General features: G+C 39.5%; 1 protein-coding gene and 1 long non-coding RNA gene across 3 annotated transcripts in view; one reads left to right on the top strand and one right to left on the bottom strand.

Moving 5' to 3' along the window:
• Positions 1–16272, top strand: part of antxr1.L (ANTXR cell adhesion molecule 1 L homeolog) — a 110304-nt gene that overhangs the window by 18958 nt on the left and 75074 nt on the right. The window contains exons 2-3 of the mRNA XM_018253412.2: positions 13404–13475; positions 15403–15474. Coding sequence (XP_018108901.1) covers positions 13404–13475; positions 15403–15474 — 144 coding nt within the window. The remainder of the gene's footprint in view (positions 1–13403; positions 13476–15402; positions 15475–16272) is intronic.
• Positions 7386–16073, bottom strand: LOC108711548. Of its 2 annotated transcripts, none has more exons than XR_001934923.2 (3): positions 15819–16073; positions 13374–13494; positions 7386–9664 (listed from the first exon to the last, which is right to left on the bottom strand). It is a non-coding gene; the product is annotated as an uncharacterized LOC108711548 (long non-coding RNA). The 2 variants fall into 2 exon arrangements; XR_001934922.2 differs by lacking the exon at positions 7386–9664 and adding an exon at positions 10345–10493.

Raw genomic sequence — 16272 nt, 5'->3', positions numbered from 1 at the left:
AAAAATTAGCTCAAAATTCTAATTTTTTTAATTCTAATTTTCACTTCGACCTTTGATAAATCTGCCCCTAAAAGTGAATTTAAAGGTATACAACCCCTTTAATGCTAATCACTGCACTACTGCTCTATACAGATAGGAGACAAAATCAAGACAGACATCTTCTCTTGTGTTACAGTATTTTTTATAGACAGACAGAATGATCAGTTTCTATAGATATGGAGAGAGGGAGCCCGTCTGTACATTGAAACCTAATATAAAGAATATATATTTTACAGCAGGAAAATTTTCACTGGAAATCATAATCCTATTTCTTTCCGTATTTCACACCACACTGAAATAATTACAGTGTCATGGTAACCAGCTTCACATCAATGTAAACCTCTGAGTGGGATTGTTTTTCCTTTCCCCTCATTTCTTTTGCATCTCCTGCAAATGCCTCCGGGAAGCTGGACGACTTGGAGCGTTGGAGGTGTGTTAGAAATTATCTGCGAGTCCAAACCAGCTGCTCGGGCAAGATGCCAAACCATTTTTAGAGGATTGGCCCTGAGGTTTTAACAGGGACTGAGTGGCTCCATTGCAAATACAGTATGCTATATAGGCAGATGCTAAGGAGAATTTCATTGGGGAACACGTATATTATATTGGGTTTCCTGCTGGATACAGCTAAGGGGAGCCTGTAGGGTAAGGATGTCTCACTTGTGCTCCTACAGCTGCTACAAGCTTTTGGAGGAGTTACTGGAAATGATGGTTCACATAATGCCCTGAGTTGGCCACTATACAAGCCAAGCTATAGTTCAGTGCAACTGGAAGAGCACAACTTTGACATTCTTTATATATTGTTGCATCATTTTCAAGGTTAAAACAAAACAAAAGTCCATCCAACCAACCTTCATAAAGAAGCAGAACCAAACCTGACTAAAACTTTCCATTCGGTGTAGGGAAAATCCTTCACAACGCCAGATTCTCCATAAGGACTGTATATAGACGGGTGTACAAAGGTATCCTTTCACTGCAAAGCCTTTTTATATAAAGGGTCCATCGTCTCATCCAGAAGGAGGAGGTCAACAACTGGCCTTGGTCCTCTCACCAATATAATCCTGCGAATCTATCTATCTAATCATATTTCAGCATTCCATAAAGTAACACCAAATGCAACACCTTGCGGAGATTGATTATTACCCTCTAGTTGTCTGCAACTGTGATATTGCAGCAATCCATAGTAATGGAGTGTAAAAGGGGCTTTTACTTTCTAAAGACGTAATGTCAACATTTCCGGGCATATTAGTTATTATTCCAATAAATGTATAAAAAAGTTGTAACTTGAATGAGATGACACTCTGTGTAGTGCTCTCTCTGTCTACTTGGAAATTTAGAGCAGAGCTGACAGCCAGGGGTGAGCAAACTCAGAACAGATTTCTATTGCCTCCACTCACTATGTATGAGTAGTGATGGACAAATCTGACCTGTTCCAGTTTGCTAAAAAATTCGCCAAATGCATTGAAGTCAATTAATGTTTTTTTCATGCACTATTTTTCAAACTGTACAACATTTTTTTTTAACTATAGATTAGAGTCTAAGTAAAACAAATCTAAGTAGTTTCAAAAGTACTTAGAGGAACACTGCAACCAAATTTACTTTTATTTTGCATTAGTTGGCCTTTTTACATGACCAGCTGGGATTAAAAAATGAACAGCAATTTAACTGGTTAATTCAGACACCCCAGTTATTATGACTCAGGGCTGCCCAGTTATGCCCCTGAGCTACCCAGTTCAAGTCAAGTCAAGTAGTTATTTATTGCCTATTGTACCAGGAGTACATAGGAATTTCTTTTGCAGCACAGTGCAGTGAGACACATATTGATTTTTACAATATATTGATATTTACAATGTATATGGGATACAGAGATACAGAGTATGAAATTAATAAATAATAGTAAACGTAAAGTGCAGGGAGTACAAATTAGACCATATGGTTCGTTGGGACTAAATGATTGGTTGGGATAGATGATTCCTGAAGGTTTCTTCTTATCTGTAGGACTCATTTGCAGTTAGTCTGAGGGCTCTTGGAAAGAAGCTATTAAATAGTCTCTTGCTTGTGGTTTTTATGCTTTCAGGCCTCCTGTGCCTCAATTGGGGTTATGCCAAGTGAATATTTCATGTCCTGGATGACTCTTGTCGCAGGTAATGGCTTTAATTTTGTTCTTGCATCTGGCTGTGTCTAGATCGGACAGTGATGGAAGTTCGGTGGAGATGTTCAGCGGTTTTGCGCGATGCTACCAAACCACACTGCTATGTTGCCAGTTAGAATGCTTTCAATCGTGGCTCTGTAGAAGGTGATTTGTGCAGATCTGTTGATTCCACACCTTTTCAGTTTTCGGAGGCAATGAAGACGTTGATGAGCTTTCCGGATTATGGCCTTGGTGTTGCCAGTCCATTTTAAAGAATTTGCAATGTGTAGACTTAGAAATTTAATGCTTACAACCTGCTCTATTTTGATATTTCCGATTTGTAAGGGATTGTGTTCACCTGGGTGTTTTCTGAAATCTATGATCATCTCTTTTGTATTTACTGTGTTTAGGATCAGGTCATGCTCTTTGCTATATTCAGTGATGTTGTGCACTAGCTGTCTGTATCCGGTTTCATCATTGTCTTGGATGAGGCCGAACACAGTAGTGTCATCTGCAAACTTATAGACAGTTATGCCCCTGATTAAATTGTCTTCTCTGCACAGCCTGCTTCCACTGATCTGACAGGTTATGTCCTTAATTTGCCCCACCAATCTCCAAACCTTTTATCGCCAACCTACCCTCTTACGTCACATATGGTTATTTTCTATAGAAAATGTGGCAGCCCAGGTCACATATGTTGCAAACAAAACAAAAGCTTAGAAATTGACCCAAGGGACCTTTGTTCCAGTTCTAGAAACCAGAAATATAGGGAATCTATGCAAGTAACCTTCTTTCTAATACTGTATGTGTCTGTCTCTGGCAATATCTTCATTTTCCATCTACAGAGCTTAGCTGCTTAGCATCTGTCAGCATTCTATAAAACAGTGTGCCATAAGATGTCTTGAGCAAGTTGTCCTATGTATGAAGTCCATCTGCACATTACCAAACTGCTCCGTTGTGCTAAATGAGCAACATATGGGTGCTTAAAATATATACTTCCGACACTGTACATCAGTCAGGGGCTTTGATAATCGACAAACATGTAAACCTAACCACTTCAATTCAGGCCTACAATGAATTCCCTTGCAAGGCGGGCCAAGCTTGCCTTGCAGTAAAATAGTTAATCCATTTACTTTCCGCTATTAACGGAAAAGGCAGCACTGAAAATTGTACATATTAACACTAGTTGACTCATTTACTAGCTTAATGCAGCCCTGCAGAATAATTGTGGCCTATTGTGGTCACATGTAGGGGGAAAAACAACTCTCCTAAACAAAAACATGGGAATCGATTCAGCATAGCAATTCAGACTTCATGGGTACTGCTTTCCAGTGGTACCCAATATCCATTCCCAAATTTCTCTCTACTGAACTATCTGCCATAGATTGCTTTGGGCCCCTTTAGGGTGCAGATACACAGAATCTAAAATATTACATGAAAATAGTTTCCAGCCATTATATATAAAGCACCTTTCAAGCTTGCAGTATTCCATCAGATGAAGCCAGTAAAGAGGTCACAGAAACGCCTACGTTTTCCTCTTTTTCTCAAGATATTCTAATCCCCATATGTAATTAAAGGCACTAAATTTGCCCAGGAGCTGTAAGCCATGGCAACCAACAAGATAGGGTTGCCACCTTTCCTCTCGACTAACTCCGGCCCGGGGAGAGGGGGCCATGACATAGCGGGAGGTGGGGCTGTGATGTAACGGGGTGAGACGGGGTGTAGTGGGGGGCTTGATGTGACATTGGGGGTGGGGCTATGATGTGCCGATCATCGATTGGTATCAATCTCAGGGAATCCTGCCAAGTTTTCCTAATTTGGAAAACCGGGCAGGCAGTTTTGAACCGGACATCCCATCAAAAAAATGGGCTGTCTGGGTAAAAACCAGACAGGTGGCAACCCTACAACAAGATGTTTGCTTTTAAACAAGTAAATGCTTCCTGCTGATTGTTTGCTAAAGGTGATTAGACCGGGAGCAAACTTTGCTCTTTTTATTACATTTGCCCATAAATCTTCCAAATGAGCCCATAATATTCCTATGTAACAGCTCTGGTCTGTAATAATCCAGTTTTCAGTTTGTAAATGTTAGAAGGCATGCAAGCAACAAAGTACATAGTGTATAGATATAAGTTTGGTTGGTTGGGACAAATAATTTTCTTTCCCCATTTTCATCAGCGGTGGAACAAGAAGGGGATCACTTTTAACCACCCATTTTATAGAAGATCTTAACAAATGCACTTTCTGCACAAGGCCAGTGGGTCATCTAAAACTTAGGGACCTCAGTGTCAATTCCCTGGCTATACTATTGGTAGCCAAGTGTAATAAGTTTTGGATCCAGGAAAAAATCAAAAATTGTTTTGCCACTTCCTCTGCGACAGCTAAATTAAGAGTGTCCGAATTGGCACCCAATATCTACCCATGCATGGCCACATGTAGCCTAGCAACTGCTGGAAAGTTACCACAGCTATTATAGTACATCTGTACTGCATCAACATTTTCCACAATGAGGTTCAAGATAAATACTTACAAAAGTTTTAAGAATGTTTTTAATCTATGAAATACAGATTAGCCCTAGTGAAACCAAAAAATAAAAGATATTATGCTGCCGAAGTAAAAGCAATATTGACACTGAATAAGTGACAGTTCATCTATTTAATTGGTTGTAGTAAATACTTTCCCAGGTGTCCTTGAATTCCTTTATTATGGAAGTCTCACTTATGTTAGAGTGAAATGCTTTCCCATAAAAAAATGAAGTTTAAGGGAGTGTAGCGCTATGATAAATTGAGTGGCACCGTCTCTATTATAAGCTTACTTTCAAATATAATTGTGCTACGGATGAGACCTTTTTCTCAGGTGTAAGCCTCGCAACGGTGTGGAGGTTTAGTGCAACTGTAACAATGTGCTTATGCACAAGAACTGGGCACCAGTGGTTCTTTTATGCTTAACCAGGAACTGAGTTTATTTACAAGATGATGCACATAGAAGAACAGAGAACATATAGCATAAAGGATAGCAATATACTCACAGCACCAAGAACACAGCTTGATCCCTGCAGGCAAGGGAACAGTTACAGCAGTAGTTAAGCAGCAATTGAGAAGGTACCACAGCTTTCAGCCTGCGCCCTAAGTGGAACCTAGGGGAAATTCTACCATCCCTATGTCTATGCACTTAGTCCCTACTTCTTGGTTATTAGTACCTGGGATCTTAATCCCTCTGACTCTCCTAGTCGGAGCCTTGAGCTGCTCTACTATATAACCTATCTATTACTCCTAGAGTGATCTATGAAAGAGTATAGCTATCCACTTTACTAAGGCCGAAGCTGCTAGGTTCCACTACCCATACCCTTTCTGCCTGCTCAGGTAAGGGCTAAAGCAAAATGGACCAAGACCGTATTGTTTCCTAGACCATTATACTTTAGCACAGTGCCATCTACAGTACACTGTAAGAACTACAGGGGCTTACATAAGCAGCACAATGATACAGGTCCCCATTAGGACCCATTTAGGTGTCTAAAACCTTTAGGATGTGCCTGACAATATTATGTGAAGGTGTCTAAGTTATCACATCCCTACAGGAGTAATCAGGAAATGGGAGGAATTTCTACAATTAAAAGTGAAGGAAAGGCTCTATTAACTTGGGGGTGCCAAAAGTTAGGCACCCCCAAGTGATTGTATATACTTACCTCTCACCCTGGGCTAGTGTTCCTATCAGAAGAAAACTGCAACGGTCCAGGGGTTCTTCCAGTGAGCACCATGGAGCGGTCGGCTTCCAGCTTCATCTTTCTTCATGCGGGAGCACATGCGCAGTAGCATGAGAATCCAAACTTTAACAAAGAAGTCGTTGCTGATAGGAGCACTGACCCTGGGTTTCACGTAAGTATAAATAATCACTTGGGGGTGCATAACTTTTGGCTCCCCCAAGTAAATAGGCCTTTCCTTCTCCTTTAATGTAAACAGCAATGTTTCAAACAGTATATAATATAACTGTATAAAATAAAGAAATATGGCATAGGAGAGCAAGTCTGCGCATGGCAGCAAACAAACAAACAAAATAGCAAAGTTTCATATACAAGATAACTATAAAATTAAAAAACATGGCATAGGAGAACAAGTCTGTGAATGGTTAAAGAAACAGGTGAAGGTATAGATGGAGATGAGAAGATTAGGCAGGTTTGGAAATCCTATGAAATTAAGAGGTTTACAGCTGGAACAACTTTGTGTGAACTTACTCCTGGGAAAGTTTTGCAAAACATTCAGCAAACCCTTCTGTATATAACTTTTTTGAAAGGTGGGATTACTTTACATGATCTCAGATCTGAATAAATAATCTGTATTCCATTACGTGTATATGAGAGAGAGATGAGAAAGTGCTTTGCAGATAATTTATATGGACTGGGTTAAATCGGGTGAAACACAGGGAAGGAGTGTACAGGAGCATAAAGGGTATAAGTGACTGGCATGTCATTACCTTATATTTATTGGCAAATATCTCACCAACTCCAGTTCGGCAACATCCCCTGCAAGGATAATACGTCTTGGATGGATGCAATTATTTTTAATACTGCTGTGTCATGGGAAAACACAAAAAGATTGCTTTCAATGGCCTCCTCCGAGTCATTAAGAATCAGATTAGAAAGAAGATGGAACCAAATACAGAGCCATGTGGCACCTTAATAAATGTATACAATATACCATTAACTACATCTCTCAAAATCATTCAGACAGTTTTTTATCCATTTACAAAGTCACCACCATACCCTAGTTAAGCGGATAAGCAGGAATCTCGGTGCTCGCTCATTAGGAGACACCGTTTGGTCCCCATGTAATATACAAAAATAGGAATGAATGAAGCAGCACTCAAATAATGCAAAAAAAGTATATTAATAAGTTAGTACATCACATAGTGATGTTTCGGACAGACTGTTTGCATTTTATCAAGCCAAATGAACAACAGCATTGCACAGGTAAGACATATTGAAGGCAGTGAAAGGGAAATGACCTCATAGCTTGCATCAAAATTACTTCTTATGTATATGCATTCATAAGTACAAAAATAGGTCATAATCCTTGTTTAAACCTAATGGGTGTAAAGATTTGAGTTTATTAATCTACCAAACCTCACTTCTCTTTAATTTAAGTTCTGTGTCTCTCCATCTTTTTAGTGGAGGTATCGTTTCCAGTATCATAAATTTTAGTTGATCTGCAGTGTGTCCTTTATCTATGAAATCTTTTGACACAGGTAATGTAGTATTGCTTAGATTTCACCCATCGCTAATAATTATATTTCAATTTAAATGGGAGTCTTTTGCTTCTACCACCTTTATTAATGATGGTAACATAACATGAAGCAAAATTGTTATGGCTGGATCCAAACCTCTGTAAAGTCAATTGAGATCATTGTTGGATATAGGGATTGGTGAAATACACCATTTTAGCAAAAAAAGGCAAATAAAAAAGTGCACATAGTTTTATTCTGTTAGGCAAATGTAAGTGAGATGTTTGTAAGAATATAATCCCTGTAAAAATTCCTGATGGGAAATTAACTAACGGTACTAAGGGACTTGCATATGTAACAAATATGTGTCCCTCTGCTTAAGAGAGCTGATCTATAAAACAATTTCATTCTCTTACTGGAAGCAGGTAATGTATGTTGAAACATGAAACTTCCAGGCAGCCAGGAAACCAGCAGGACATTATAACCTTCAAAGTTAAACAGAAAGAGGTCAAATATGCAAACAACCAAAGATGAGGTTCTTATCTGGGCAGGGTTTCTTGACCAATTTAAGTTCAAAAAGTAGATTGTACAATGGAGTTTGAAATTTCCACTAAGGAGGCCATTGCGAAGATGCATCTTGCAAAATAAATAAAGAAGGTTAAAGAAGGAAGTAAGAAAAACAGCCTTGAAGGAGAGGAAAATTGCTGAGTGAATGGAAGTTTTTGATGGGCGAGGCAAAATAAATGAATTCAAGAACATTTGCTTTGGACAGATGGTTATCTTTAAAGAACTGTAAAATAAGGATACAAATTCCATAAATATTTTCAAGCAGGAAAAAATGAGGTCTGTACTAGACAAGTTTAATACAGCAAATGTATGTTCTAAAGTGTCACCTAGAAAAAGTATCTGACATAATGAGCCATTTACCATTGGTGGTATTTAATATACTGGTACAGGTTCAGTTTTGAAATCATGGGGTATATATTTATAGAAACCCCACTGAATTCTATAGGGAAATCTAAAACTAGTTCATTATCTGCACCCATACATTTGTTAGATGCATTTCTTATGGCCATTTCTTAATAGACCTGCTGATCCTATTCTAGGTCCACAGAGAGGGTGACTAGATGGGCCACAAACTTTGCAAGTAACATAGGGAAATGTTGCCCTGTGCAGTGACCCAATGCAACCAATTAACTTTGACCTGGTGCTCATTGGTGTGAATTCTGAAATTCTGAAATTCTGAAATCAAAAGTTGTATTGGGATATAGAATAGACCAAACCATTCCCATGGAGCTCTTTAAAGGCATCTCATGTCTTCATTTGCCCCAGCTGTGTTGTCTAATGGAAATGTGTAATATCTTGCTTTGTTTTCTTTACCTTCTATGACATCATATATACGATTTAGCCTTGTGCAAGCTGCCTTTGTTTCTCAAGATGATTTTGCCACAACCTTGCTTGTGTCTAACCATGGAGCTTCTTTTGTGTCATAATCCAAGGCAAGAAGCTAGATGACCTATCAAACCAAGGCAAAGTCTAATGTCTTTTGGGGGTCATAGTTAGCAGAACAGGGCTGCAATTTAAACGCCTGATGGCAAAACACCATAAACTATATACTTTACTAGTTCCTTTGGAGTACTCTCTAATATTAAACACAAGTCTAACAGACAACATAAGGATTTAGTGGTCCTTTCAGTATGGTAGAGCTCTCGCTTTCTCACGAAGCACCAAAAATTATTGGATTATTATTGGATTATTGAACTCAAGAAAGTGTGGGTAAAGTGGAATTTTTAATGCCTTACTGTGTCCTAAATTGTCTGGGTGTTGCTTCTACCAATTGGTATAAACGTATGCTGATAAATTGCATATGTGTGTTGTAAACTCCTCTGGTTTACGGACCGTTGTGAATGAGAAACGATCTCTGTAGAGCTCCACAAAACATATGCCGGCACTGTATGAATAAAGGATTATAAATTGAATCCATAATATTATTAGTATACAATATATTTAAACAAAATCAGCATGGCTACATCACTTCCCTTGTAGAACTGATTCCCTGCTGGAATTTACTGTCTTTTCTTCCATTTGCTCTGGCAGCGGGACCAAGAGTTCGGCTCAGTCAGCAGTTTGCAGCTGACAATATTTATGGCAATTCATTAAATCCACATGATGCATTTCAGCGAAACTTGGCCAGCAGAACTGGAATAAACAGTGTTGTGTTGAGGAAACAGAGGCCTGGGATTCATTGTCTAGCTGTGGTTCTGTGTCCTTAAATGTTCTAATCTGTAAAGTCAGACCAAAAGGGGGCTTTAGGTGAAGGGAAAACAAGGATATCATTTTTATATGCACCTCTTTTGGTTTGGGTAAAGACCAAAACATTTTAACTACATGACGACAGAAAGTAGTTGATATTGTACTTTGTTTTCACCATCCAGACAATATGTTTTTTAGCAATCAATTAATCAAACAGACGAGTCAGCTGATCTGCCGTTCCCAACATTATGGCAAAGATTATCAAAATGACTCCATGCGTGCTTAGGTGAAGGATGTGATAGGCATTTGGGAATGCATGAAGTAGCATTTTCTCATGCAATAGTAGCTCTTTTAGCAACTGTGTTGGCTCCTTGAATTGTGTGATTAAGTCAGCTAAACTTCTCAGTTTGTCCAAACTGTTGTTGGACGCTAGTCTTTAATCTTCTGTCTAAGAAAAAGTGAACGGAAGATATTAAATGGAACCATATATGCAGACAGATTTCCCATGAACCTTTCTCAATTCTCTAAATTTAAAGAGGTGCTGTTGGGGGGAGGGGGCACAAGATAAACAGCAAATAAAGCATTTGTCTTAACTATTAATAGAGATAATATCTAGGAGATCAGGTTGGTGTCCTTGCTGTAGATCTGCTGAGTTCCAAAAATTCCTAGAAATTGACATAACTTGAGAAACTGGCACCACTTAGAGACTAAGAACACATTTTTTTCTGGAGCCCTTGGTCTTTGAACATTTGTGTCTGTTGTGGTAACTTCATTCCCTCAAAAGAATTTCTAAAGAAGTCTTCACTCCCAACCAATGAAATGTCTCATTTCTTGTTTGTAAAATGATCTTCAACGTGCACTGAGGGTGGGTCAAAAATAAGTAATTAGTCATGCATTTTCACACAAAAATTTTTATTCGCCTCAACATTAGAGCAACATTAGAACAAATATTGGTTCCAGCTATTGCCTCTAACACTATGTGCAACAGTGGGAAGTATACCTGATCTTCATTCTCTTCTACTGCGCTGAAATGGTTATGGCCAGACCTAAAGTTTAATAGAATCTATTGCATTCTATTGAATACATTATTGATGTTTTAATTGCAACTTATTCTTCTAAAGACGACATAAAAATATGTACATCTGTGATGTTTGCAGTGATCTGTAACTAGAACTGCAGTCATCATGGAAGTAATGATACTTATAATGAGGAGACATTTTTGGCATTTGCTCAAGTCAGAATCACAACCACTTACAGTCTTACTTACAATCACTTACAGGGTTCTTCTAGAACAGTGATCCCCAACTAGTGGCTCAGGAGCAACATGTTGCTCACCAACACCTTGGATGTTACTCCCATTGGCCTCAAGGCATGTGATTATCTTTTTAATTCCTGGCATGGAGGCAAGTTTTTTGCACTGCCAAACAGAGACTCTTGTAGGCTGCCAGTCCACATAGCCACTATTTAATAGCCATCCATAGCCCTTATTTGGCAGCCAGTAGAACTATACTATGCTTGTGTTGCACCCTGACTTTATAAATTTGAATGTGGCTCACAGGTAAAAAAAGATTAGGGACCTCTGTTCAAGATGATTAAAATAAGGATTTAAATAATTATTGGCATACGGTGATTGCCTTTTCATGAATGATTCACTAGCTTCTTACTGCCATGTCTTTTCATTCCATAGTCCTCTTGCTAGATATTCCTAGATGGTCAAGCAACACAGGTTTTGGTGAGAAGATCCAGTCAGCTATATTCATATATTGGTGTAATGGTTGACAGTTACTCTTTATACCTTCATTTCCTCATGTTTCCTGTGCCACAAGAAGGTTGCTTTATGTGATATCTCTATGAGTGCTTTGCATTGCAAGCATACTTTAGGGCAAAGCATACAGCTGAATTTCTGACCTTTTCCTACAGTCATTGTCAATGGTGGTAACTGGTCAAAGCACATTGATACCATTTCAGAGACCATTCTTGTAAGGTAAGTAATTATGTTTGCTGTTGGAGGTTTGTGAGAGAAAATATGTAGAGGCACATTTTCAAGATATGACATGTTGCGTTATTAATTATCAATCATCAGCATCCTCACCAAATGGTAATAAATAAAGCAAAAGACTAGATGTGGGTAGAGATTTTATATTTATAATGTTAGATCTATTCATTGTGTTATTGCAGCAAAATTTGGGTAGAGGAAAGGCTCCAAACTGTTTTTTTTTTTTTTGCTTCTGGGACTGTGCTTACCATTTGAGCCAGTGAAGGCACTAAGGGCTGGCCCTGACCACTGGTATTTTTCCTACCTTCTGCTCTCTATCCATCTCATTATCCTCATCTGTTTTTCATTATTCAATCCTGACCCTTTATAAGCCTGCCCCAGACCTTTGCTCAGGGCTTGGTCATTAAGCTGTTGTCGTAATCTTGCCTCTGGTTCTTGTTATGCCCAGATTTGTGGTGAGGCCACATAGGCCCGGGCCTAGGGCTGGCAACATTTTTGGGGCGGCATGCCTCCCAACCGCATCACTAAGGAGCATTTGGGACTCAAATTTCCCCAGTGCTTCGGTGCCTGACAGTGCGCTTACGCATGTGCTGACGAGGAGTTGCGGGCAATAAACTTTCGGCACCAGGACCGTGCGGAGGGGGGTGCGCATGTGAGTGCCCAGCGCCGGGACCATGCGGCTTCGGGACGCCGCAACATGGAATCCGGCCCTGGTTCTTTAGACTCAAGATCACGTGTTCTAGTATCCAAGTTCTCATGACCCCCCCTGGTTCCTTGTTCCTGATTCCCAGTCCTCAGGGTCAGATTATGCCAGCAGGACACCAGAAAAAAACCCAGTGGGCCCTAGCTCTTTTGGGATCTGCCAGTCCAGACCTGCTCCCTGCACTCCCTCTTCTTACCTCCCTCCCTGACCCTGGTCACCTCGAAAAAGGTACGCATGCTCACGGAGGGAGGGGTGTTGGTGGCAGAGAGGACTTTGCAGCTGGCGGGCCCGGGGGATGGTGTGGGGGGCCCTAGAGGCTGCAGGCCCAGTGGGTTTTGGGCCTCCCAGTCCGACACTGCCCGTCCTGTTCCAGTTTCTGGCCTTGTTCCTGTTTCTCTCCTTGTCCTGCTCTTGGATTCCTCAGTTCTAAAGCCTGGCCTGTCACTCAACTTCATTTGTTTGCTGACAGCCTCGACTTTTTGACCTGATTCTGGATTGTGTCTCTGCCTGCCGTTTTCTACTCTTTAAGCCTGTATTCATTGAGAGCACCCTTCTTTCACCGTTTATCACTGCTTCTGACCTCTATACTGCTGTATGTGGTTACACCCCAGGTTACCCAGTCTTTAGGCTCCCAACTTCTTGGAACTCCACAGCATCTCCCCAAGGAAGATGTGACAGATGCTTATTGTGACAGTTTTATGTCCATATTTATTGGGTGCTGTGGTTCTGATAGTTAGCTTGTAGTGGTAAAGAGATTCTGTGCTGATGTGAAAATACATTTTATTACCAATCATTCAGATCCTGTATCCTCATCTCGATACAAGATACAATTATACTTATTACTACATATATTTATATATTCGCCTTCATTAAGGTAATAACAAACAGAACAAGTGGAACTAAGAAACCATGGGAATAGGAGCAGCGCTGACTGTGTTATTAAATATGTAGAATTAGCCCATGAGTGATAGTTATGTTGCATGACTATAAAACAGTAATAATCCAATGTCTGGAAAATATATGATTTACAGTATACTTACATACAGTTTTGTCAATGTGTTTTCTTGCAGATCTGGCAGCGTTCTCCACCACTGGAGTGAAATCTATTACTTTGTTGAACATCTGGCTCAGAGATTCATTGGGTGTGTATACAGCTGTAATCTGTATTAAATTGGAATAAAGAAGGGTGTGGGAGATGAGATGGAGTGCAGAAATGTCTGTCTATTGGTGGGTAGGGATTCATGGGCAAGGGACCTGGTTAGAAACCTATGGTATTTGATGGTAGGAATGATAGGGTTCTTACCATACTGGTATATCAAGTTTTGATATGGTTCCTTTACAAAGATGGTACAGCATGGCCATATTACTGCCATGTTATTTGGTGGAGATTAGGTAGTTGTATGTCAAGAACCACACTAAATAGGATTATTACCTAAATATTGAATATACAGAAAAAATTGAAAATAGCTTTTCACAAATATTTTTTTATAGGAGTCCCTTATTCGTTGGCTTAATTATTAGATGTTCTAGATCAGTGTTGTGTTCCCTCCCCCTTTGCTCCCACAACACTCCCACAACACCAGATACTGCCAGTTTGTTAATTTTATTCCCAATATACCTCAACCTCTAATTGCAGAGTTGTATATTAACTGATATTAACATAGTAAGTTGAATGGTCCCCTTCTAGAAACCTCTGGACTAAGAGTCAAAATAGGCCCTGGCATTTCAGGTACACAGAGGCCCAAACAGCCCCACCAGCCCACTAAATAATGACTTTCTATGGCACCTTATAGCAGCCCCTCTGGCATTTGCCAGAACTCACAGAGTATATAGAGACAATGTAGTTTTAGCTAATAAATGCAAACTCAATGTACAAAACTGTCGAGTTGAAACTTTATAACCTATAATACCCCAAATGGGTCTTGTAAAATGGATAAATAAGGGTATAACAGTCATAGGAGACCTATATTGGGAGGCATGCATTATGACATTAAAACAAATCCAACATAAATTTCCAATCCCTAAAAAGGAGTTCTTTATATATTTGCATAAACCAATTGATCTTTCTAAACCAGATCCACCTTTACCATTTAAATGAATACACAGGATATGCTTGTGATATTTTAAATAACAAAAAAACAAAAAAACTTTTCAAAAGGCCAAATCAATGGCAAAATGGGAGGATGACTTTCACTGCACTCTTACATAGGATCAATGGATTACAGCCCTCCAATGGCCCAACAAATCTACTAGCTGCATTAACCATGTGGAAATTATGAGCATGTCTTACTAATATGGTATCTATCCCCAACTCGAATAGCCAAAATGAGCTGTGAGTACTCTCATGCATGTTGGAGAGGATGTGGTCAACAAATTAACATATGTCCAATAATTCAAGCAGGCACACAAAGCGAGATAAACCGGGGTTAACTGGCTTTGTGTGCCTGCTTGAATTATTGGACTTATTGGATATTGGGAGTGGCGTCTCACTTAAGCATTGTGCACCAAGCGAAACCTGTCGCGAAGGGCCTGAGTGTGCTCGTGACCTGTTCTACACAACCAATTAACATATCTCATATGTGATGATAATGCCCCTATGTGAAACAATCTTGGATCACAGTATTTCACCTTATTGTTATAAGTACAGATCTGTCTTTCACCAACATTGGCTTTATTGAATATCGGCATGGACACAATCCCCAGACCCACCAGGACAGTAGTGTTGCAAGTTGCATATTCTTTTTGCAGCAAGAACTCTTACAGCTTCCACCAGGAAATCCAATACTACTCTTACAATTGATATTCTTATAATCCATATTAACACCCTAAACTGTATGAACAAAATAATGTCAAACTCCTCAAGTTTATAAGAACTTGTGGCTACTAATTGCCCAAAACTCAGAGTGCAATTACAATCCTCTTATATTCCAACTTTGTGTTACGTTTACATCTGATTGAGTTTGTACCAACAAGTATTCTTGTATCTATCTGGTCGAATCTCTACAATGTCACCCTCCTCCCCTGCTGAAAATACATTGTTTGAAGTTTTTCCTTTTTTTTCCATTTCAGTCCACAGCTTAGAATGTCTTTTATTGTCTTCTCAACAAGAGGATCTACATTAATGAGACTGACAGAGGACAGGTAAGAAGTTGACTTTGGAAGTCGTTTAAAGGGATTAGGGGTTCTTCCATTTGGGAGGGGGGACCTCGTTTCAACTATTGCTCCTGTAGTACTGACAAATAACCAAGTGCTATGTTTGTCTAGTCCCATCCACCTTATCTTCTACTATGGCCACATCATTCTTAAAAGCAACTCAGTCTTACCTATAACAACCATTTCTTTTGGCCCATCTCACCAGACTGACCCCCTTACTTTACCTGTTGGCCAATTTTTATTTTTATACCAAATAGAAAGGGAATAATAGGTATAATATTTTGTGACACTCAAAGAAATTATGGAAGGTAGTCCATCATGTAAATACATACGACCAAATGATTGTGGTGAGTACCGCTGCCATATTGCTTCCTTCGGCTAGCTATTCAGGGAACACTGAAATCTTTGGATGAAGCAGTTGATGGCTGAGTCCCAGAGGCTAAAAGAAAACAGAATTTGATGAGAAAAACACACAGATTAGATGCAGAAGAGTAATACACACAGTTAAGCTAAAAAAATTACCCTGGGAAATAGCAGATGCAGCTAATAGAAAAAGAAGAGAGAAGGAGCTTGGCCCAGTGGCAACTCTGCAGGTTGATATGAACATGGGACAACTGAGGATTCTGGGACTTATTATGATATTAGAGTTAGGATTTAGAGATGCTAGGATAAAGCTAGAGAGATCCAACTTGAAGCCCTGCTCAGACATACCTTTTCTGGCTAAATCCTGTCATCCTATCACTCACAATGTAAAAACAATATACACAGGATTGTTGCTTTGAGTCT

Source organism: Xenopus laevis, chromosome 3L (genome assembly GCF_017654675.1).
Source record: "Xenopus laevis strain J_2021 chromosome 3L, Xenopus_laevis_v10.1, whole genome shotgun sequence".
NCBI lineage: Eukaryota > Metazoa > Chordata > Amphibia > Anura > Pipidae > Xenopus > Xenopus laevis.
Note: the sequence above shows the minus strand (reverse complement) of the source record. Positions and strands in the feature narration are given on the sequence as shown.